The sequence below is a fragment of the Mirounga angustirostris genome, unplaced genomic scaffold (assembly GCF_029215605.1).
Source record: "Mirounga angustirostris isolate CCGP_5_RB_7025 unplaced genomic scaffold, mMirAng1.0.hap1 SCAF_1, whole genome shotgun sequence".
In the NCBI taxonomy this organism is placed as follows: Eukaryota; Metazoa; Chordata; class Mammalia; order Carnivora; family Phocidae; genus Mirounga; species Mirounga angustirostris.
The window spans coordinates 191,279,746-191,302,193 of NW_026991709.1; the positions used below are offsets into that span (position 1 = coordinate 191,279,746).

Genomic DNA, 22,448 nt, shown 5'->3' on the forward strand with positions numbered 1-22,448 from the left:
ATCTTGAAAACATGCTGAGTGAAATAAGCCAGACACAAAAGAACAGATACTATATGATTCCACTTATATGAGATTCCTCGAATGACAGATTCTTGGAGACAGAAAATAGACCAAAGGTTACCAGGGCCATGGGAGCAGAGAATGGGGAGCTGTTGTTTAGTGGGTACAGAGCCTCTGCTTGGGATGATGAAAAAGTTTTGAAGGCAGAGAGAGGTGATGGTTATTGTGAATGCACTTCATGCCACTGAATTGTACACTTAAAAATGGCTAGAGTGGTAAATTTTATGTTATGTGTATTTTCCTATAACAACAAAAAGTGTCAGAGGAGGTGGAGGGTGTGAAATGGGTGTGAATATCACAGTGAGGCTCTTGGACTTTTTCTTCACTGGTTAAAGTTAAATCAAAATGGAGCACACAGCAAAAAAACAGCCACAGACTAAAAAGAGGTGGTGTGGAGCAGGGGTAAATTACCCACAGGAGCCCAGAGGGTCCCTCTGAGATCTGGTGCTGCAGGCTGGGGTCCGGCTTGGCAGGAGCAGGTCACCCAGCCAGCCTGGGCACACGGAGCGTTCTTAGTGACTGCGGGCAGGCCAGTCCGGTCCCTGGGTCAGATGGGCCCAGGCCAGGACTGCAGCCCATGTGAGTCACAGCTCAACTCCCAGAGAACAAAGGGATGTGGCAGGGAGGGGCTGGGCTGTGACTCAGAGGCCACCGCTGCCCTGAGCTTCCTCCGGGTGCACGCCCCCCTCCAACTCCCTGATTCGGCTCCCGCCCCACCCCGCTGGGAATGGAGGCAGGTGTACCCACGTCCCGTGCAGGCCATCGGGAAGGCTACCCAGCTGAAGCTAGAAGTTGTCCAGAGTTGTTTTGCAGCTCCTTTTTGGAAACACAAATCGCAGCAGCTACACTGATGGAGCACTTGCTGTGTACCTGCCTGGTTCACGGCTCTGCACACTTCATCTCCTTTACGCCTCTGCCTCGTCCCATCAGCTACAGAAGAGGCAGTGGGCTACGGGGGTGAAGCACCTTGCCTAAGGTTACCCCTGTCAGGCTGCAAAGGGCAGAGATTCAGGAGCCTGGACTTGCAATCATGCCAATACACACATGCACACTTGTGCACACACACACATGCTCATGGAAGGTTAGACTCCAAAATGTGAGCTATCTCTAGGTCAAAGTCTAGAGAGAGAATTTTCATAAGTTTTCCTTGTGCTTATGAAAAAAGTTAGAAAATACAGGTACTATATTTTACAACAAAAAGGACATTAGATATGATTGCAGTCCAGCATTTCAGGTCATTCTTGCGGGTACCTTTGGGACAGAGAAAAGTGGATGACATGAAGCACCCACTCAGTACTGAGTGCCACTCATTGAGCTAGACTGGGACTATCACGTGAAGTCATGACAGTTGTGTCCTGAGTTTGTAACACTGCGTTGGCTCTTGGAGAAGACCAGGCTCATTGGGAACAAGTTACCATAAATGTTACAATAGATAAAATAGGTGTAATATAGATTGCCCCGAGGGGGAGGTGTTATTTTTTCCAAGGTGTTATTTTTTTCTCTGTGTAAAAGTCATGCCTTGTTTTACGGAAAGAAATTTGCTCTTTTAAGATTTTTGTGTGACAGAGATTATGGGAAAGATACAACCTTCCTTGTTTTACAGTCACTTCTTGATGAATGTGGCAATGGACAGCCCTGAAAAGTGAAAGACCGATAAATATGGAGAAAAGGAAATTCGATTTTAGCCAATAGTCTCGTCTCCTGGAATTTTATCAGAGTTGCTAACTTGGTGGCGAAACTGATTCATTTCAGTGAGCCCTCCTCGATCTTTGCTTACAAGGCGTGCATTCATTCATTCGTCCGTATGTGCATCGAGTGGTATGATGGCTGGGGCTTACTTCACTGTGAGGGGTGTAGAGGAAAGAAGATTAGGAATGAGTTAATCATTGAAGTTGTTTGATGGGCACATTTCTTTCTTCTTCTGTATGTGTTTGAACTTTGGCATTCAAAAATGTTAAAATATGTAATATTGAGAACTTATTTTGGGCCAGCCCATGTGCTAGGTGCTGGGGAAGCCTTGGTGGCCAAGACAAGCTCACACTGCCCTTCTGGAGTCAATAGACAGTCTCATTCAGGAAACAGATATTAATCAAACCGTCACATGAATGCAACAACAATTACAGCTGGTCTAAGTGCTGAGGAATCATGAGCAGAGAGGCAAAAGTCTGCAGTGTAGACACCGTCCCACCCAGGATTGGAGGAGGAAGTGAGGGTCCTCAGCTTGAGATATCGCCAAGGGGGCTCGGGTGTGGGTGTGTGTATGTGTGTGTCTGTGTGTGTGTGTGCATGTGCGTGCGTATACCGGCACATTCAAGGCTCAGAGCAGTCTTTATGGGCCTTTGCCTGGCTGATAGAAGGGCTTCAAAGTAGGCTGAATGCCCTTCATCCTCTTAGAGAACTTGTTTGGTGCGTATTCAAGAGGATAGCTGAGATGTAGCAGAATCCTCCAGTGGATTCCAGTTCTGCTTAGAAAACAATCCAAACTTTTTCTTACCTTCACCTACACAGTCTGCCACTCCCTGTCATGCCTTCTAGCAAGATCCCAATCTCTGTTCTTTCTCAGCTCTTGAGTATGCCAGTCCTTCCATCCAGAATGCTCTTATTATTCCTTCTCTTCTCAGGGCCAGCTCCTTTGCAGACATAGGTCTTGGCTCAGATGTTACAAGGGAGAACTCCCCTCAGTGCTTCTCCCTGTTTACTTTCTCTTCCCCCATGTTTTCTTGGTCTCTTCCCCAGGCTGAGAGCATGGTGATAACAGGGGCTATGTCTGGTCATACCCTGTGGTCTCCCTAGCCTCCAGCCTGTAGATGCAGAGAGCGGGCGCCCAGCAGATCTGACATTGTCTCTATGCATATTCCTACTTAACTGTTTTGCATTTTATTTTATTTTTTACTGTTTTGCATTTTAGAAGGATTTTGACCTATGTACAGTTGTCAGAATGGACTGTGGGAATTTGTGGAAGCTTCCCCTGAGCTGAGAATGCTTTGTATATGGTTTGTGTCCAGAAATTCTCTCAAACGACAGGGATGTGTATATCTGAATTCTCTTGGGCTGTAGGCAGTGAGGTGGAATTAGATGCTTCTGCAGGATCCAGTAAAGGCCAGGGGTGTCTGGGAAGCCACATATTGGTCCCTCTTGTGTCAGGTTTGTGGTCACAGCTGACGGGACTTAAAGTACATTCCAGCCCTCCGCTACCTCATACCATATATATAAAAATAACTGGAGATGAGTTGAGGACCTAAATGTGGAAGACAAATCAGTGGAGCTTCTAGAAAATACTAGAGAAGAATGAAAATTAGGCTAGGCATAGATTTCTTAGACAAGATGACAAAAAGCACGATCATAAAGGAAAGAAATTTATAAGTTAGACTTGATTAAAATCAAGAACTCTTTCTCAAAAGACACTATTAAGAGAGGGACGAAGCAAACTGCAGTCTGGGAGAAGATATTTGAAATACATACGTCCCACAAAAGATTCCTCTCTCGAATATATAAAGAACTTCTCCCAGCCAATAAGAAACAGACAATATAAAAGAGACAAAAGACTTGAGCAAACACGTCACGAAAGAGGATTCCAAATGACCAATAAACATATGGAAAGGTGCTTAACCTCAGGAGTCACCAGAAGAATTTAACCACAGTGAGATACCACTGTGTTTCCACCCAGAATGGCTAAATGAAAGAGACCGACAATGCGAGTGTAGTTAAAGATACGGAGGAGCCGGAACCTTCAGATGCTGCTGGTGGGGGAAGGAGTTGCTACAGCCACTTTGGAAAACCATTCTGGCGGTGTCTACCGTAGCTAGACATATGGCTCCCTGGGCTGCAGTACTCCTAGGTGTGTGCATACGAGTGCATATGAACGCCCAAGGGCTTGTACACGAACGATCAATAGCAGCTTTATTCATAATTACCAAAACATGGAAGTAATGCAAATGCCCATCAGCAGCCATACGGGTAAGCAAATTGTATATCCACGCAACGGAATATACCCTGCAATGATAAAGGGCCTTTGGGTAGGGCATTAACCGGGAGGGGCATGAGGAAACCGTCTAGGTGGCTGGAAATGTTTTATATTTTGATTTGGTTGGTGATGACACGGGAGTATAAATATCTAAAAACATTATTGAGTTGTACACTTAAGATGTGTGTAGTTTATGTGTGTCGCAAACTATTTTATTTGTTTGTTTGTTTGCACACTATTTTATTGATGTATACGTTGGGGAAAAAAATACATGGTAGTCTTTTTCTAGAGTCCTTGGAGGAAGGCTGGGGAACTGAAACACCGCCAGAGGCCAGGGCAGGCTGGAGGGAGGCCCGAGTTCCCCTGTGATGCTGCTCCTCCTGGGTATCTTTCCTTGTCCTCACCCACCACCACCCCCTTACACGCTGCCGCGTGAGCAGTACCCACCTCTGGTCCCTGGCATGATCCTTACCTGGCAGGAAAGACCAGCGCTTGAGAGGGAAGGGGGTGCTATTTGAGGGAGAGGTGCCTCTATCTGGTGCTCTCCTCAGAGTCCCTGTAATGTCCCAACCTGGAAGAGGAGGGAATCCGCCCATAGGTTAGCTTTCCCCAAAGCCAAGGATTAAACGGTGGTGGTGGCTGGTATTACTGACTAGGCTGGAGATGATCCAGTGAGGAAGTGGAACCTGCCACCGTCTGCCCAGGCATATCACTCCACACCCACACCCTGGGCTGATCCTCAGCAACAAATTAAGGTCTGTGATGTCGATTGCCCGGGGCAGCCTGGTGGCTATGCTGGGACAGATCTCTGAGCTGAACAGACCTTGGGGGCCCCAGGGCATGGTGTGTGCTCTAGGGGTCTCTGGCTCTGTGCTGGGGTGCTCTTACAGGTGTCTTTCTGACAGGAGAAGGACATGCTTCATTTCCAGGCCTCCAGGCTGATTGGTTGGGACAGCATAAGCATCAAAAAACTGCATGCCTTTAAAAAAGTTTGGTGCGAATTCATTTGATGACCAAACCTAACCTGAATTAATAGGAGGCTATTTATAGTATGCAGCAGAAATAGTCACATGCACAGCTGCAGAAATATTTATATATTTGACTATGGATGCTGCACCTCACCCTGCTGGTTTTTTACATAACATACTGTACACACTTCGTATTACCTTTCTGAGATGCAAACATTATGAATTCTGAAACACATCAGCTGCAAGGGTGGGAAGAGGGATTGTGGACTTACCTGCTATAGTTTATTCTTCAGTTGGCTGGTTAGGTCACTGTTTCTTTTTTGCTAATATAGAAGGATGCTACAGTGAGTATCCATGATAGACTTGGAATTACTGGATCAGTGGGAATGCAGATTTTAAATTTTGGTGGTTATCGGCAGGTTGCCTTTCAAAGAGATGAGAGAAAATGACAATTCTACCAATAGTATGTGCATGCGAATTTGGTCATATCACTCCCCTGCTTCCACGAGCCTCTTTGGCTGCCCCCAGGCTTATGTCCTAGCTCCTTTCTGTGGTGTTCACAGCCTTCCCTTCCCAGTCTCGCCCTGGCCAGTCTGCCCAGTCCTGATTCCCTGGCTTCTCTGCTACCACCATACCTGGACCTCAGGCCAGCTGCAGAGTCCCGTGGCCAGTCAGCAGCCACCCCCTACCCCCGCCATACACCCCTACTACATCCGCAGGGGCTCAGCCATGGGCAGGACAGAGCTGCCCCTGCTCTGTGGCCTTGTCTTTCTGGAGGAGGCTGGGGACCCAACTGAGTTCTGGTGTTCTGGGAGGTCGGCCAAAGGCCTCTGAGCTGAAGGAACTAGAATAAAAGGGAATGGGGTGGGGTGGGGGATACACTGGAAGGCCCCGCAGCAAACCTGGGAGGAAGATTTGTATCTTCAGGCCTGTGAAGAGGCCTTGCAGAGGATTAAGCCAGGGAGTGACCTAGCGGATTAGGCTTTTTTAAATACCACAGGACATAATGGAGGTGGTTCGTGGTGTTAAAGGTCAAGTTCAGGAGAAGGGGGTAGAGGACAAAGGGCCAGGACTGATTGTCCATGAGGCGTAAGAAGAGAGAAGGGTCAAGGCCACCTCTCAGGTTTCTGGATTCACAGTGTGGGTGGACAGAGGCATTCTTCCCTGAGCCTGGGACTCAGGAGGAGGAGAGAATGGTAGTGAAAAGAGCAAGTGCTCTGGCTCTTGGGGTTCAAATCCCAGCCCGGGCTTGCTGGCGCCAGGATCTCGGGCAGGTCATTTCCCCTGCTCCAAACCTTGTGCTGTCATCTGCGTGATGGGGATTAAGATGGCCCTCCGGCAGGGCTGTGGTGAATATTCACTGCGCTAACAGTAGTCAGGGGGCTGGCATGTAGCAGGTGCTGGGTAAGATCTTCCTTCCCTTGTGCCACGAAGCCAGGCACAGCCTAGCTCCTCGGTCAGAACTGCCTGCCTGGCCATCAATTTCCAGATCCCTCTCCATGTCAGGCCTTGCTTGGGTTTTCCCACTGGACTTTGAGTCCCTCAGAATCTAACTCACAGGGAGTGGAGCCTGGACAGCTGCATATCTGAGAAGTTCCCCAGGTGAACCCAGCTGCTCCCTGAATGGCAGGAACTGTGTCTTGTGGGTGACCCTGGGTAAATGCTCCTAGAGTCAACAGACACATGAATGGATGAACCGTCAACGAGATGGCCCTGATACCTGACAGTTAAACCCAGCAGGCTGGACTGATTCTGTTTCCAGAGCAGCCCAGTGCTGGGCCAGCTGCCTCAGCATCACTGGGCGGGGGCGGGGGTGGGGGTGGGGGGCCCTTTAAAGTGCAGATTCCCAGAACCAGCCTTGGTGACTGATTCAGAAGGGCTGAGCTGAGGCGGAGCATGATTCTGTGCACAGATGATTCTGTGCTTTGCTGAGTCAAGATACCTGCAGGTTCTGAGGACTGTGGGTCCTCCTGGCTCTGACAGCCTCAGACTCTATCATGGAAACGCAAGGCCCTTGTCCTCAGCCACATGCCCTGGCACATCCTGCCCTGCTGGGCGCGGTGGATTTTCTGGGTGCCAGGTCACCAGGTGGAGTTTCTGGGTAGTGACAGTAGCTGCTCCCTTCCTACAATTAGTAGGAATTAAAATGTTCTGCTGGTTTGAATTCAAGGGTCCCTCTGCTGCCACCAAAACTTACACAAGGGCAAGTGTCTTTATTACGGCTGGTGTCCCAACAACGTGGGGGCCTCTGCCTCCAGATTTGCTCTGAGCTGTGGTCTCATGCTCCCTGCTAGCCCCTTGGGAGGGGAGTGATGGAGGACAGCTGTTCTGGCCCCAGCAGAGCGCAGGGCTCAAATGTCAGGCTTCGCCTCCGGAAGCGTCGGCCCCTTTCCGTTGTCTGCTCCTCCCTGGACACAGGGGAATGATTATCACCAAATGGAAGGGTCCTCCCTCACTCCACTCTCCCTGCTGCCTGCAAATCTCCAGAAGGGTTTTGTGGAAGGTGCAGTCTTACTCTTGACCTGTGCAAGGCTGCTGTGTGTGGGAGGTCCCATTACGGTGTCAGAGGGGCCTCCCTCGCTCATTCTCGGCCCCAACAGTGAGTGAATGTTCATTGGGCAGAGCCAGGCCGGTGCTGGACATATGACCTGGCTGGCCCAGCTCCAGATTGCCATTCCTTGCTGTCATCTCTTGTGTGTGCCTCTTGGAGGGGAAGGGGAGGGATCTGGAATCCTAGAGGGGATCTTACAAAGCCTTGGGGTCAGGGAGGAGGGTGCTGGGTGGGCTGGCAGGAGGGGTGGAATGCTCCAAGGCTCATCCAGGGTGACCGTCACTCAAGTCACTGTCTTCTCTGTGACTCTGACTGAGGTAGCAATTTACTGCCTCCTGACATCTCCGTGTCTGTAGAGTCTTGCCTTCCAGGTGGGTCTGGAATGGTGCCTCCCCGGGTATTTTTATATTCCCTGGAAGGGCTTTCCCCCACTTCATTCCATCCTCCTGTTTGCTCAGCATCCCGGCTCCTGAAGCTTCAGGTTCTGTCCCCTGGGCTCTTAGACCTAGCTGCCCTGGGCCACTTCATTCTATCCAGTCTCCTCTCATACACCCAGCTCCTCAAGACCCGCAGCACTGGCTGTCACGTGGACTCTGGAGCTTACTCCCCATGGGACCTCTGAAAAGCTGTTAACCTCTCCCTGAGCCCCTCTGCTTTCTTGTCTTTTTGGTTTTTATGAAGTGGGGAGGGCACACTAACCTTTGTGAAGCTCTGTGCTGGGCTCTTCACTTGCACTGTTTCGTTGACTTCACTGAGCCCCATGAGGTAGACACCATTACGACCCCTGTTTTACAGTTGGGGAAACTGAGGCACAGGAGCCTTTTCTAAGCTCTCGTAGCTGCTAAGTGGCAAAGGTCAAATTACCCAAAGATTCAATTGGTTATCTATGTCGTGAATGTGTTTATAATTATGTTCTAGTAGTAATGGAAGATCGTGTTATTGCAGAATTATGGTATCATGGAATCATATCTCTCTTGTGTTTAACTTAATGTGAGCTAAACTAGAAGCTCTTAGAAAAAAGAAACAAATGTTTAATCCTGCTGTTCCACTGAAGTGAGTGTGTGTTCAGGAAGGTCCCCCAAGCTGGCCCCACATCCTGCGTGCCCCAGCCAGTGTGGGGCAGCCCTATGTGTGAGTCTTTCCCAACCACAGACTTGACATGGGAGTGCATGTGAACACACAGCCACCCACTCTGGCTCTGGGTTGTGCTGGGCTCCTTGAGGGAGGTGGAGCCCCTCTCCCAAAGGCACCTTCCTGAGGGGATTTCGGGGGAAATTTTGGACCCTGCAGGATTTTTCCCACCAACTTCAGAATTTACCCTGCAGGGTCAGAAGGCAGCAATTGGTCCTCCCCTTTGCAGGGTCTTTCTTAGCTGACACTTGGGGTCAGAGCACAGAGATGGAGCTAAGATTTAGCCAGAGAGTTTTTTCATAGGGGAGTCGAGCTGTGTGTTTACTCAGGTGCCAGAGCCTCTGGGATACTGGAAGTTTGGAGGCCTGGACCCAGGAGTCAGACAGACCCAGCTGCTCAGTCCCTGCTGTTGCAGTCCAGCTGCTGGAGCTTGACCAAGCTGCTGAAGCTGGAGTCCGTTTCCTGCTCTGTAACATGTGGATACCAATGTGCATCTCATGGGGATCTGTTGTGACTTAATGTGGGTATAGAGTAGGTCCTTGATAGGTCTTATTCATCTCCTCCCCTAAATTAGAGCCCCACAGATTCCCATGAATCTTAAATTGTCTCCAAGTGGCTAGCTACATACAATTTCATGAAACATGATTTCCGGTTGGGCTTTTAAGAGAGCTCACCTTTCTTGCAGGTGTTTTGAAGTATGCGGTGTGCTGTACTTGGGCATTTGTCCTTGCGGGTGATGAATGATGAGGCAAAGCGGACTACCGTCCTCCAGCTGAGTTAGCGAGTGTGATGTGTTGGTCAGCTCTGTGAAGTTTATTTTAACAAATGCCCTGGTTGGCGAAGGAACAGGTCAGGAAATCTTCCCCTGTGCAAGGAATCCAGTTTTATCCCCAACTGGGAAAATTGCCACCAGGCCTCTTCTGGGACCATTTTCTATGACTGTTGTCTCCCTTTTGGTCTTCTGTTTGGGGGGAGGAGGGACAGTGTGCGTGTGCCCTGGTGCTCCCTTCCACTCACTAGCTCTGGGAGCCCTGGGCGAGTCACATAAGCTCCTCTGCGTGTCCGTTTCCTCATCTGTGAGAAGCAAAAACGTTGCTGAGAGGGTGAAATGGAATCAGAGCATTTGAAGCCCTCCACAGGGTGCCTGGGACACGGGAAGGCCACTGTCACTGTGGCCTGTGGGGAGGAGGAGGAGGACAGTGAGGGCCACGGTGACCCCTGGGCCGCCCTCTGCTGGGGCAGCGTGCGTCTTCTATCCGGAAGCACGGACGGGAGACCCCGACTGCTCTGACCAGGGTGCCTTATCCCTCCTGCCGTTGGTCCTCTGTGAATGGATAAGTATGCTCTCTGTCCATCAACAGAAATGTACCAAGTGCCCACCAAAGACATTATTGGAGAGACCTAGAGAGAGGCAGGCGGGTGGTAGAGGTTTCTTATGAAGTGAGGTTTTTCAAACGTTGTTGTTGTTGCATCGGAACTATTTTATAGAATGAGAACTTATTCTGGCATAAGAATCATATGGGAGAGGAGAGGCCCTGGGTGAAGTCAGAATACCCTTTGGTCTAAGGACGGGCAGCCTGGACAGGACTTGACCACCGGTGGTATCCCCACTGAACCCTCGTTCTAGACCCTGGGATGTGCTCTCACACTGGAGAGGCTGGAGGCTTGTGATGAGGCCCTGAGGACCGACCTAATCTTCTGTCCATGCCTCCCAGACAAGCTTGCCATGCCCACACTCGCAGCCTGGACCTAGGCAGTGAGAACGGGAACTGTTACCTGCTGCTGTGACACACTCAGCTCTGCTCTCCAGGTAATTAAGGCACGTGGAGAGCCAGCTGCCTAACCCGGAGGCTGCCTGGCAAGAGGGCAAGAGTGGAGTTCAAAATACTTGTTGGAGCAGGAATGAAAATGGCATCAGCCTATTGCATCCATTTCATCGCTGGGGCACCTTGACTTGGTGTCTGGGGATATGGCACCCAAGTCGTTGGGTCTCTTAGGGATACATCTTTCTTTGATAGAGTGACGTAAGGGCTTGGGGTGGGTACTCTGGGGGTTTTGCCTCTTGGAACCTCATTTTTCTGTGATTCTGGGGTGGCTGGCTCCCCATGATTATTTCTTCAGCTGTGTGGTGATGGCATCTGTGATGTCCTGATTCTGCGTCACCTTTCATTAACGTGGAGAAGTGCAGTTCCTTTGTTCATTTGTTCAACAACTCTTATACTTGTCACTGTGTTCATGCTTGGGGTGTCAGGAAACCCAGTGGAGCTGGGGAGACACGTGCACACATGTGGTTGGGGTTTGGATGAGGGAGGAGTGCGGAGGGAGCTCTAGCGGGGCACTAGGGGGCTCTGGGAAAGCCCGAGGGCACACGAGTGGTTGAGTATACAGTGTCTCTCAGTGGGTGGTTGTGGGGATCTCATTTCCAAATTCTTGCCCCAACAACCCCCCCCCCCCCCCCGCCATGAGGTCCATAGAGTCTGGTCTCTAGGAAGAATGGAGTAGACGTACAAGTAACAGTAGATAATGCCAACCACTCATGAGTGCCTCTTCTTGGCTGAACCCTCAGCAGAGATTACATCATCTAACTTGGCCGTGCACAACCCACCGAGAAGAGGTGCTATGGTGTTCCAGCCCTCCTCCTACTTTCCTCTACCCTCTTCTCACTCTTGTGACCTCTGTTTCCTCCCTGCCATTATTTACACTGTGCCCTTCACCCAGAACAACCCTGGAGTGTTGGCCTGGCAAGCTCTTATTCCTCCTTCAAAACTCAGCTCAGGCAGTGCCTCCTCGGAGAAGCCTTCCATGATTCCCTCAGGCTGATGTAGGTGCTGATCCCCTTGTAACTCTATATCTCTCTATTACTGCGGTCTCACACCGTACTGTAATGATAAGGTTTTTTTTTTTTTTTAATTAAAAAAAACTTTGAAACAATTTTAATAACCTCCAAAATACATAAACACTTTTTTTGTTCTTGTAAAAATGCTAGGGGTACAGCTATAACTGAAGCCCCCCTTAACTGTCAGCCGGTCCCATGTTCCTCCTCAGAGGAAGCCATTTAAAAATAACGTCTTCTCAATAGTCTGCATGCTCCTGGGCACAGGCCCCTGCTATTCCGGGGACCGCAGGGCTGCTGGTGTCATTATCTCTGGTTCCATTTAGTGGCTTCAGCAGCCCTCCAGCATGGTGGCCTTGGTACTGGCCAAGGCCTCGGGGTCACAATTCTTGGCCATCGAGGAGGTGAGGTCATCTGGGGCAGGTGGCTTGGGACTTTGTGGTCACAGACTGAGTTGTCCAATCAGCCTTCAACTCTGACGTTGGCTTTGACCCTGAGATTGGCAGGCAAAAAAAAAAAAAAAAAGTATCCAGCTCTCTCCCTATTCTGATAAAAGCCTGTAGGACAAATTCTGGCTGGTTTTTTTTTTTTTTACTGATAAATGTTTATAAAGCCCCCTGAATGCCAAGCATGATGCAGAGCAAGGACTATGCAGAGCTTCTGCAAATCTCTCCAGAGGGCGTGTCCTTGTTTGAGATCTGAGGCTGAAAAGATCTTATTTGGTGAAGAGTCTTGATTTGTTATTTGTGTACTGGTGAGAAGTTTTATAACATATTAAAAATGTGTATGGGTGTGTGTGTGTATGTGTGTGTGTATTTTTTGTGATCAAGCATGTCACAGTGTGTATTAAACACCAATAATACACCCAACTCTGGCTTTTGGGTGGGACATAGGGAAGCAGAGTGGGATGTGGGTCAAAAGCATGGACTCTGAAATCAGCTTGGATGGGTTCAAATCCCATCCTTCCTGTGATGAGCTCTGGGACCCTCAGCATGTTATTTAGCCATTCTGTGCCTCACTTTCCTCCTATTCAAAAGGGGGATCATGATAGCACCCACTCCACTGGCTGGGAGAAGAGGAAATGAAATGCATGAGGAGCATTGAACGTGATATGAAGCAGGTGCTCAACAAAGGCTGTTAATGATAGTAGTAGTTCTTAATTAGCTTAAGGAGTTCACATCAATAAGAACTGAAGGCACAAGACCTGATTTCTGTTCTTGCATTTGCAGTCTTTGGGGGGGAGATTAGACTAAAGTACTCAGTACTACTAACGGTTACTATGTCACAGTAGCAGGGAAGTCCAAATGGTGTGGGTTGTATTGAAAGTCCTACAGGAGCTGGGGGAGCTCCTGGGAGGAGATTGGGCTCCCTGTGGACATGTCAGAGGGGTGAAAGGAGGGGCAAGGACCATGTGGCAGGTGTCAGGGGAACATTCCAGACCAGTTGGGTGGGCAGCGATTGCCAGGGTTGGGGGTGGTGAGGGGGCCAGCTGAGATGTACTTCATCCAGAGGTGAAATGACAGGTGCCTGTGGAGTGGAAATGGGATGAGAGAGGCAGAGAAGCTACTGCTTCTCTTCCTCCTCCTCCTTAGTATAAATGCTTTTATTGTATTTTCATGACTATTGACCTGGAATTGTAGGATGCAAAGTTGGGGGATTTCGCTTGGCTACGTTGATGTATAGAAAACAAACTTGCAGCATCCTTATCTGTTGAGAGGATTACTGAGAACTTGGGTGGAGTGGGGCTGTGGGTAGATGAGAAGCCTCTGTTTGCAAACCCTGAGTTTACTGCCTGCACACAGGTGCTGAATCAGAGGTAGCTGTGGTTATTAGGGACAACGGTATTGAGCTCATAAATTCCTTTTATAGAAATTGGCAACCCTGGGTTCAGAGTGTTCAGAGTGTTCAGGGACTGAATGACTGTCTTGAGGGGGTTCTGAGAATATCACCCATTTGGTTGGCATCCAGCTTGGTGATGTCAGGATCATGGTCCACCCTCCTAGGGCTTTATAGAGACATCATCTCTCCATAGCCCCCCATTCCTGAAACTGCTTTTGAAACTATTCATTCATCATTTGTTCATTCATTCATTCAGCCGTTACTGAGCTTTACCATGCACATTATAATACACTGGTTAGGGGCACAGACTCCCAGATCAAATGCTTGGTGCAAGTCTCAATTTTACCATTTTGTTGTTCTGTATGGCCTTTGGCCAAAACTTAACTTCTTTGTGCCCAGTTTCCTGATTTGTAAAGTGAGGCAGTATCTGCCTCCCAGGGCTGATGTGAGAAATGGATGAAATAATCCTTGACAGAGCCTGGCCTTGAGCACCCCTCAGTGCTGGGGTACAGAGTGGGGTGCCCTCAGTCCTTGCCCCTTGCCACAGTCAGAAGGGTGAAGGTGGTTCCTTTGAGGGCAGGCTCTGACCCCTCACAGCTGCTCGGGAAATGTGGCATTGAGGAGAGTCTGCATAATTTGGGGCTATAGATGTTGAACCCCCTTGCAGCAGTTACTGTGCTGTGGAAGGGCTTGTACACTGAGCAGATGTGCCTTCCAGGCTGAGCTGAGGTGGGCTGCCGAAATGACTCTGGTGTGGGCTGCTTGCTTTCTCCCCTCTCCCTTCGTACGGGATGGAGGGGATGTGGTGGCCCCTCTGAGACTCCGAGCCCACGTCTCACTACCCTTCCATCTCTCCACATTCCAGGATCCACATCTTCCCTCTTGCCTTATTCTGGGCCCCTCTGTAATGCACATGCCTTAGCTGATGAAGTTAGCTCTGATGGAAGCCAGAGCAGTGGTCCCAGACAGGGATCCAGATGCTAAAAATATCTCATGGTGTGCTCTTTGCCAGTTAAATAAAAGAGCAGCATTGTAGACTATGGCTGGGGATTCTCCCCAACACTGACTCTTTCCAGTGCCTTGGGGTGCAGGAGTCCAAGGTATCTGGTCCTGCTTACCCGGATTTGAGAGTTTATCCTAATGGTGCCTTTTTTTTTTTTTTTTTAAGATTTTATTTTTTAAGTGGTCTCTGCACCTAAAATGGGGCTCGAACTTACAACCCTGAGATCAAGAGTTGCATGCTGTACCAAATGAGCCAGCCAGGTGTTCCCCTCATGGTGCTTTGATCTGGAAAAAAGGTCAGACTCATGGTGGGGCAGGTGGAGGAGGATAGTAGGAGGGAGATTGGGCCAAGCAGATTTGATGCTCAACAGGCTGATGCACCAGCCTGGAAGATCATGGAAGATCATAGGTGTCCAAATTACCCCTAACCCCCTTTTGCCTAGGCACCAGGTTGAAGGCCAGTCCTCCATCTCTCAATATGGTCTACACAGCCAGTCTTCCATTGTTGAAACTGATGGCTGTTTCTTTCTTTGGTTGACACCAAATGAAGCAGCTGGTTTGGGTTTGGGACCATGCTGTAGAAAGAGAATCTGCTTTAATGCTAACCCCACCCCAAGTGGTGAGGAACGCAGTACCTGAGGCTGAGGAGGGAAGCTCAGGATTCTATCTGAGACTCAGCTGGGGCAAATGCTCAGGGGGTGGAAGAGCAAGTGGGCAGAATCCTCCACCCATTGAAATGTTCTCTCTCTAGTTCTTTTTCCGTCTCATCCCTGTGTCTTCCTAGTTTCTGCTGCTTTCAAGCACATAGACTCGAATCCTTAAATGTGGGTATCATGTTCATTGGGATATTTTACCACTCCAAGTAGTCATTTCATGAAGCAAAGCTCACAACTCATACTTGTGGATCCCAGTGTTCCTAATTCTGCCAGGTGCCCTGCTCTTGACAGTCTTCACACTAGAAGGTATTACATGCTCATTAACATCTTCATCCATCTAACACTGATTGGGTACTACTCAGATTACATGTGATTTTACCAAAGTTGTGATTGAAAATAGTTTGGCCTTACCTGTCTCCATAGACATAGCACATCATAAGCTCCAAATAACCAAACTCACCCTCAGGAGGGCCCCAAAGGTAATATTTAAGGATAGCGCCAACTGTGATGAGAGTTAACTAGCCATACAAATAGGATCAGATAAAACAGTGCTTAAAGAATAAAGCAATTTCTCTCTAAGGTGGTAGTTGCAAGGTGAGAGGGTGGTCATGCTCCATGCAGTCAATCACAGGCCCAGGTGCCTTCCATCTTGTTGCTCTGTTCCAAATGTGGAACAATTTCCAAATGTGTGGTCATCATCTGCACAGTCCGAGCTGAGTTCTAGCATGTGGGAGCCAGTGAGAAGGGTGGACAAGGTGTGCCAAGTCGTAAGACCTAGATGGGGAAGTGGCACCTTTCCTCTCTCATTCCACTGGGAAGTTAGATACCTGGCCACACCTACCTGCAAGTACACTGGGGAGATGTAGTCCCTGATAAAACTTGAATAACTGTGGAAGAAAGGGAGAATGGATTTTAATTGTCACTGGACCACCTTTGACATATTCCCCTTGTATGTATTTAATGCAGCTCTTTGTGTGTTTATAACATAAATATGCCCAGGTTATACATACTGGTTGTTTTGCTTTCAGAAAGAAGACCTGGACCAGCCATGCTGTTTATATGGACAGTTCCACAGTAATGAATCAGTGTGTCTTCAGAGGGATGGAAGAAAACAAGGAAAGGTAAAAATATCTTTAAAAATTAAAAATTTTAAAATTCTCACGTGCAACAATTAAATGCAATGTAGGACTTAGATGAACTAAGTCCGTATATGTCAGTGGAGGCCATCAAGAATTGGAAATAGCAGGATTTCTTGTGTCCCTTTTCCCAGTCTCTAGTTTCTGACACCAGAGGAGGATACCTTTGTTAAGTATGAGAGATTATTTTCTAAGACTTAGAAGGAAGAGTTGGTATAAATAGAACTAATGTGGTAGAGAATTAAATATTTGATTCTAAAAGCTATGGACACTCATTCCTAGAAACTGTGGACACTTGCTCAGATGATTATGTCTACATGTGTGGGTGGCCAGTCCCTGAGAGAAGGCAAAGACAGCCCCTTAGCTTTTGGCAGCTACATCTTTCTCTTTCTTCCACCTCTTCTTAAAAATAAATGTATTCATTTAATTTTATTTTAATGCCCAAGAGATGCATAGATACATTTTTTCCTAGTTAAAAATAGGTGACACACCCTCCCCCAATTTCATTCCCAGCCTCCCCACTCCACACCTGCCTTTCCCAGAAGTAACTACTGTGACCTACTTTTGTGCATTTACTTCCAGAACTTTTTCTAGGTGCTTACATACAGAGAAAAAAGCCATTCTTTCTTTCCTTTTTTCCCCCCTTTCTGTTCTTTTGATACAGGCAGTCATACTATGCTTATTGGTCTATTTTGTAATCTTTTTTAAAAAATTCAATGATGTCTTAAAATGTTTTAAAGATAGTACATGAGAATCTTCCTTTTATCTACTACGAAATGAATAATGTATGCGTGGCATAAGAATCCCACTGTTTATTGAGCCATGTTCTTGTGGGTGGTGGGTAGGTAGGTCCCATTGTTTGCCCTTATATGGTGCTGGGAGGCACTTTCTGGTATGTGCCTCCTGCGCACATGGGCAGATATTTCTCTTAGGAAGTTACTGAGGAGTGGAGTTGTTGCGCCATCCTGTGTATACATTTAAGATCTTACTAAATATTGCCAAGTCATTCTCTAAAGACTACTTGTCAACAGGGTGCCAGATCTCCTATTTGCCTACCCTCCTGCTGCACCCCAGCTCTTCATGCTCTCCCATTTTTGCCAGTCCACTGGGTGGTATCTCTCCATGGTTGTCATTTCCTCTCCCTTCTCTTTACTCTGGGGAGACATCTCCTCAGGTCTCTCTGTTACCTGGTTTCATCTCCCAATGGCAGATGGTGAGCTCTGTCCTTAAAGGGGTCTAGTGACCTATCCCAAAGCCCAGGACATCTGGGCAGTCCTGGTCATATCTGGGAGTGGGTGCCACTTCATTTTCTCTTCTGAAAAGTATCCAAGCATGCTTCTCCAGGAGAGTGTGTAACAGGATTACCTGCTTCTCTCTTGACTGCTGGTTTTGAGGAGCCTTTGGTTGGCTTTTCCTACTTCAGGTGGTTCCATCCGCCACCCACTGTCACCGCCATCATCACTATTGGCAACCATCTGAGAAGATGCTATGTGTCAGGCTCTGTGTGGATCACTGGGCTGACGTATCTCATTTAATTCTCACATGGCCCATATGATAGGGAGTTGTGTTCTTACCCTCATTATGGCCATTAGGCAACATTAGGACAGAAATTCATTCAAAACCAACCCAAACAGCAAAAACCCTATCTCGCCATGGAGCTAGGGTGACAAAGAGACCCACATTGAGTTCTCCTTGAGGATGGAGCTGTGGGGCCATCACACCCGTGTTTGCTGTTGCCTTGGCCACACCCAGTTGTTATTCTGCATCCATGGCCTTCCTGGGGGAGAGGTCCCCGGCCGGCATGTGAACACAGTTTCCTGCATATCATCAGCTCCTCTGTCTGGGGTCCAGTTGGGTGGCAGCCTCACCTGAGTTTGTCCAAAATCCTTCTCTGGAAAGGGGTTTTCCAGTGTTAGAAAACAAAATTCAACCAAGTAAATTTGAAGATCGAATTGGCTTTTATTAAACGATTCATCAGCTGGGAAAGTAGAAAGGAGCTCTGAGGAGGTGAACAGAATAGGAGGGAGGGTGGGGCAAGGAAGTTATTAGCAAAAGAAAATATTGTTCCAGGTCAAGACAACTTTTTTGGGGTCCGGGAGGGAATGGCAGGGTTTTAATCTTGCAGATGACCTCACTAGTGCTGATGAAAAAATTTCAGGTTGAATTCTAAAAAGGTCACCTTCCTGGGATAGGTTGAAACTATAATGAAGTCTTGCTGTTGTGGGGGAGGAAATGACTTCAATTTGGGCTTGGTTTTTTCTTTCTTTCTTTTTTTTTTTTTAAGGTTTATTTATTTATTTAAGTAATCTCTACCTTCAACATGGGTGTTGAAACTCACAACCCCAAGTTCAAGAGTCATGCGACTGAGCCAGGCTTGTCTGTTTTGTTGTTGTTATTTTTTAACACCAGGTTGTGCATATTTGTCATTGGAATCGATCTGCTTTATTAGGATAAATACACCCCCTGAGCTGTGGAAGGAAGTGTGTCACTTGCCCCCACAGGCCCAATCAGTCACCCTATTCTAGAATTGCAAGTTTAGATCTCATTCTAAAGTCAGGCAGTGTGCAATTCCGGAGGCCTTCCTGAGGCCCCCTCCCATGATGTTTCAGAGACGAGCAAGTTTAGACCCAGATAATCCTAGGCTCATTATTATAATTTTTTGCTCTTCATCTTCAAACTCTTCAGTAGTTTTAAGCAGTCTGGCCTAGGGTGATGATGTGATTGTCCGAGTTCACACAGAGACAAGCCTCGGGCTCAGGTCCCGGGTCTGGCTCTGGCCCTTTGTACATTACGGCTAGTCTAGTGTTGTTATTAGAACACTGATCAGCACTTGTTCCAAAAAATGAGCTGATTAGCCAATAATGCCTTGAAGGAAACCTGTCCATTGATCCATCAATTGATTATTCACTCAGTGGGCCTTTATTGAATACTACCAGACACAGAAAGATGGGTAAGATGAGTTCTTAGAGGATTCAGAGTCGGGTGTGGGGACGGCACACACTATGAGCAGTGGTTAAGTGGAAAACTAGTTCTTCATTGCTCAGTGGGGATAATAATAGGATCTCCTGCGTGAGTTGGTGGGGCACACCCTGAGTTAATCACAGTAAAGTACTTGGCATATAGGAAGCACTTAATAAAGGTGGCTTTTTCATGTTTGTTTGTGTATTTTTATTCTTACATAGGGTGAGGAACCTACGAAGATTTTTAATCAGGAGGCTGATAGGGACAGACTTGTGTTTTATTTTTATTTTTTTAAAAGATTTATTTATTTATTTGAGAGAGAGTGAGCCAGCACGAGGCGGGGGGTGGGGTGCAGAGGCAGAGAGAGAAGCCGACTCCCTGCGGAGAAGGGAGCCCGATGCAGGGTTCGATCCCAGGACCCCGAGATCATGACCTGAGCTGAAGGCAGATGCCCAACTGACTGAGCCACCCAGGCGCCCCGACTTGTGTTTTAGAAATGGTAATCAGTCGACACAATTTTTAGTGTCTGCCTCACTGATAGGACTGTGAATTCCATGGGGCCAGATCTTACCTGTTTCGCTCACTATCATTTACCTGGGGTGTGGCACAGTAGGTGCTCACTAGTGTTTCTGGACTGATGAGCGTAGGGGGTGGAGTAGTGACAACAGGTCCCTGAAGTGAGGTGAAATGACAAAGCCGGACAGTGAGAAGGACCTCAACTCTCCGGGGGCTCACCCCACTTTCCTGAAGAGAGCGGCTCCCTGGAGACCCTGCCCACAGACCACACTGCCCTCCAGTACTTGTGGGTGTTTTGTCTTTTAACCTCGTGACTTTATTGAGGAGACCTCTCCCTACAGCCTCTATTGACTGAGCAGCCCTGACTCACCACTTCTAGCTCTAGGTGCTGACTCACAAGAACGCAGGATGTCTAGGAGCTCAAGCCCCTGGGGAGTTCAGTTTTCTGCTGCTACCAGTGACTGTGGATAGATATTGCTTCGCCGGGCCTCAATTTCTCAGCTGTGCTGTAGTGGAGTTAGGCATATGGAATTTCTGATGTTCAAAGAGGAAAATTTTGAGGGGAGAAGTCCTTGTTCTTCTTGTGAATCCTTCCTGGAAAGTGGTGAAATGGGTGGATGGTTAGGACTTAGCCCATGCCGGAGAAATGGAAAGGTTTAAGTTTGTGCATTCGTTCATTCGGTCATTCATTCATTCATTCATTCAGTCGGTCAGTCAGTCAGTATCCTTCACTGCTTAGCAGGCCTAAGCACTTTGGGAAAATGCTCATATAAGGAATTATAAAGGCCTTTCACTCTCACCTTGTACAAATGTAGGTCTCTTTATGAAAATAAAGATCTCTGGCTTGCTCATATATTTCAGTATGTCTTGAGCACCTCCCCTGTGCCCGCTCTACTGGGCTTTACTCTCCTGCAAGGCTGGCCTTGCCTGGTGCAGGAACACCCACATCTGGCCTGGGACCCGGCACACAGTAGGCTCTTAGCCCGTGAGCACCTTCGGTGGACTGAACTGGTCAGAAAACAGTATTTTTAGGTGGTGACATGAAGGGCTATATCCCAAACTGAGATTTGCCCCCAGAGTAGTGTTGGGTTTCATGCTCAGGGGTAACTAATTTCTAGCATGCTTGAGAGCCCTCACCTATACGAAGGTTAGGCTTGCTCCTTGTTGTTAGTTGTTCTCTTGATCTCCTTATCAACTTCCATCTTGTCCTTAGGCTTGAGCTGTTTTGGTCACTGATTTTTATGAGCTCTTTGTTCACCGCCCACAGGGCTGTGTGGGGCTCTCTCCACTTCCTCCACCCTCCAGAAATTCAGCTGCTGACCTTGAGAAGCTGGAAACCCAACAAAAGGGAGAGTGTAACCTCTCCTGACCTGAGGCTCTAGCCTTAACTTCTGGACTCACCAGCCCTGTGACCTGGGGCAAGGCACTTCACTCCCCATGGTGTCTTCTTAGAGATCCCCTCAGTATTTCCCACAGCCTGCTCATTCGAATATGGTTTCTTCCAAACATCAGTAGGCTCTGCAGCCCGTCGCCAAACTTGTCTGGGTATTGCTGACTTAAGCTCACTTAAATGTGGCCTTTCTCGCAGGACCCAACAGAACCTGTAAAAAGTCAGTCACTGTGCATGGAGGGGTCTCTCAGGAGAGGGTAGAGTGTGCGGCCCCCCCCACATCTGCTATTGCATAGATCACACTGGGGACATGCTGGGCTGGGAAATCTCGAAGCTTCCTCCCAGAGCTTTAGTGATGTGCCTAGGACAGAAAGGCAAAGTAACCCAAAACACAGATTTTTGGATTTGAATCGTTCAGCATTTTTTTGTTTTGTTTTGTTTTGTTTTCATTAGGAACTTTAAAATAGTATAGTAGGCAAAAGGTGGAACGAATCTTCCAACCCATTTATAAGCCTGCTGGTGAGTGAGTTGAGAATAAGCTGTATCTTCATAACGTTTTTTATTCAGACAGAGACTCTCCCGTGCAAACACGGGTGTGTGACCTTGGGTGTGTTTCTTTATTTCTCGATTCCTCCCTGGCTTCAAAGAAAGGGATTGGTTGATGGGTGAGTTTCCTTTCAAACCTAAAATTTTTCATATGTTGTTTAAAACAACTATAAGCCCCATGAGGGCGCATGGGGGTCTGTGTGTCTTCATTGATTCCTTAGGGCAGTGTCTGGGATAAAGTAGTCAATAAACATTTGTAGAATAAATGTGAAAGCAGAGTAGGTTCCTTATTACATTCTTTGGCATAACCCCATAGACAGCTTACTAAGTTATTGTTCAAGTAATTTAATCAGTACACGTGATCTTTTTTGAGACACATGAAGACCTCTTAAGGGAGACGATGTTATTTGACAGATGAGGAACTGAGATTTTGAGAAACAGAGGGTTAGACTGTGGTCCTCTAGCAAGGAATAAAAGAGCCAAGACATAGACTGAGGCTTCTGAGCCTCAAGTTCTGCTTTGTTACGGTTTTTTTCACCAAACCAAGTCCTTATATGTCCTTATACTGGCCAAAGGTATTGATTAGGACAGGTCCTGGAAGATCGGCTGTGAAGACACTGAAAAAGCCCTTCAGTTCTCTAGTGGGCCTGGGCTAATCCTCTACATGGCAAATTGTAACAGTATCTGCTAATTCCTTAGGTACCTCCTAAAAAAGGGCTTTTTATATACATTGACTCCAGACATCACAGAGACTGAGCAGAAGACATATTGTTTGCTTCTATTTTGTAGATGAGGAAACAAAGCTTTAAGAACCTGCCCTAACTCTGAAAAACAAACAGGGTTCTAGAGGGGAGGGGGGTGGGAGGATGGGTTAGCCTGGTGGTGGGTATTTAGG

At 47.8% G+C, this 22,448-nt stretch overlaps 1 protein-coding gene across 2 annotated transcripts in view; it reads left to right on the forward strand.

The window, feature by feature from the left end:
- The window catches only part of ARHGEF3 (Rho guanine nucleotide exchange factor 3), a 299,011-nt gene that overhangs the window by 16,472 nt on the left and 260,091 nt on the right, over window positions 1-22,448 (forward strand). For both annotated transcript variants that reach the window (XM_045862139.3, XM_045862138.3), the window contains one exon: window positions 16,033-16,125. In XM_045862139.3, the coding sequence (XP_045718095.1) occupies window positions 16,064-16,125 (62 nt within the window). In that variant the 5' untranslated portion in view covers window positions 16,033-16,063. The remainder of the gene's footprint in view (window positions 1-16,032; window positions 16,126-22,448) is intronic.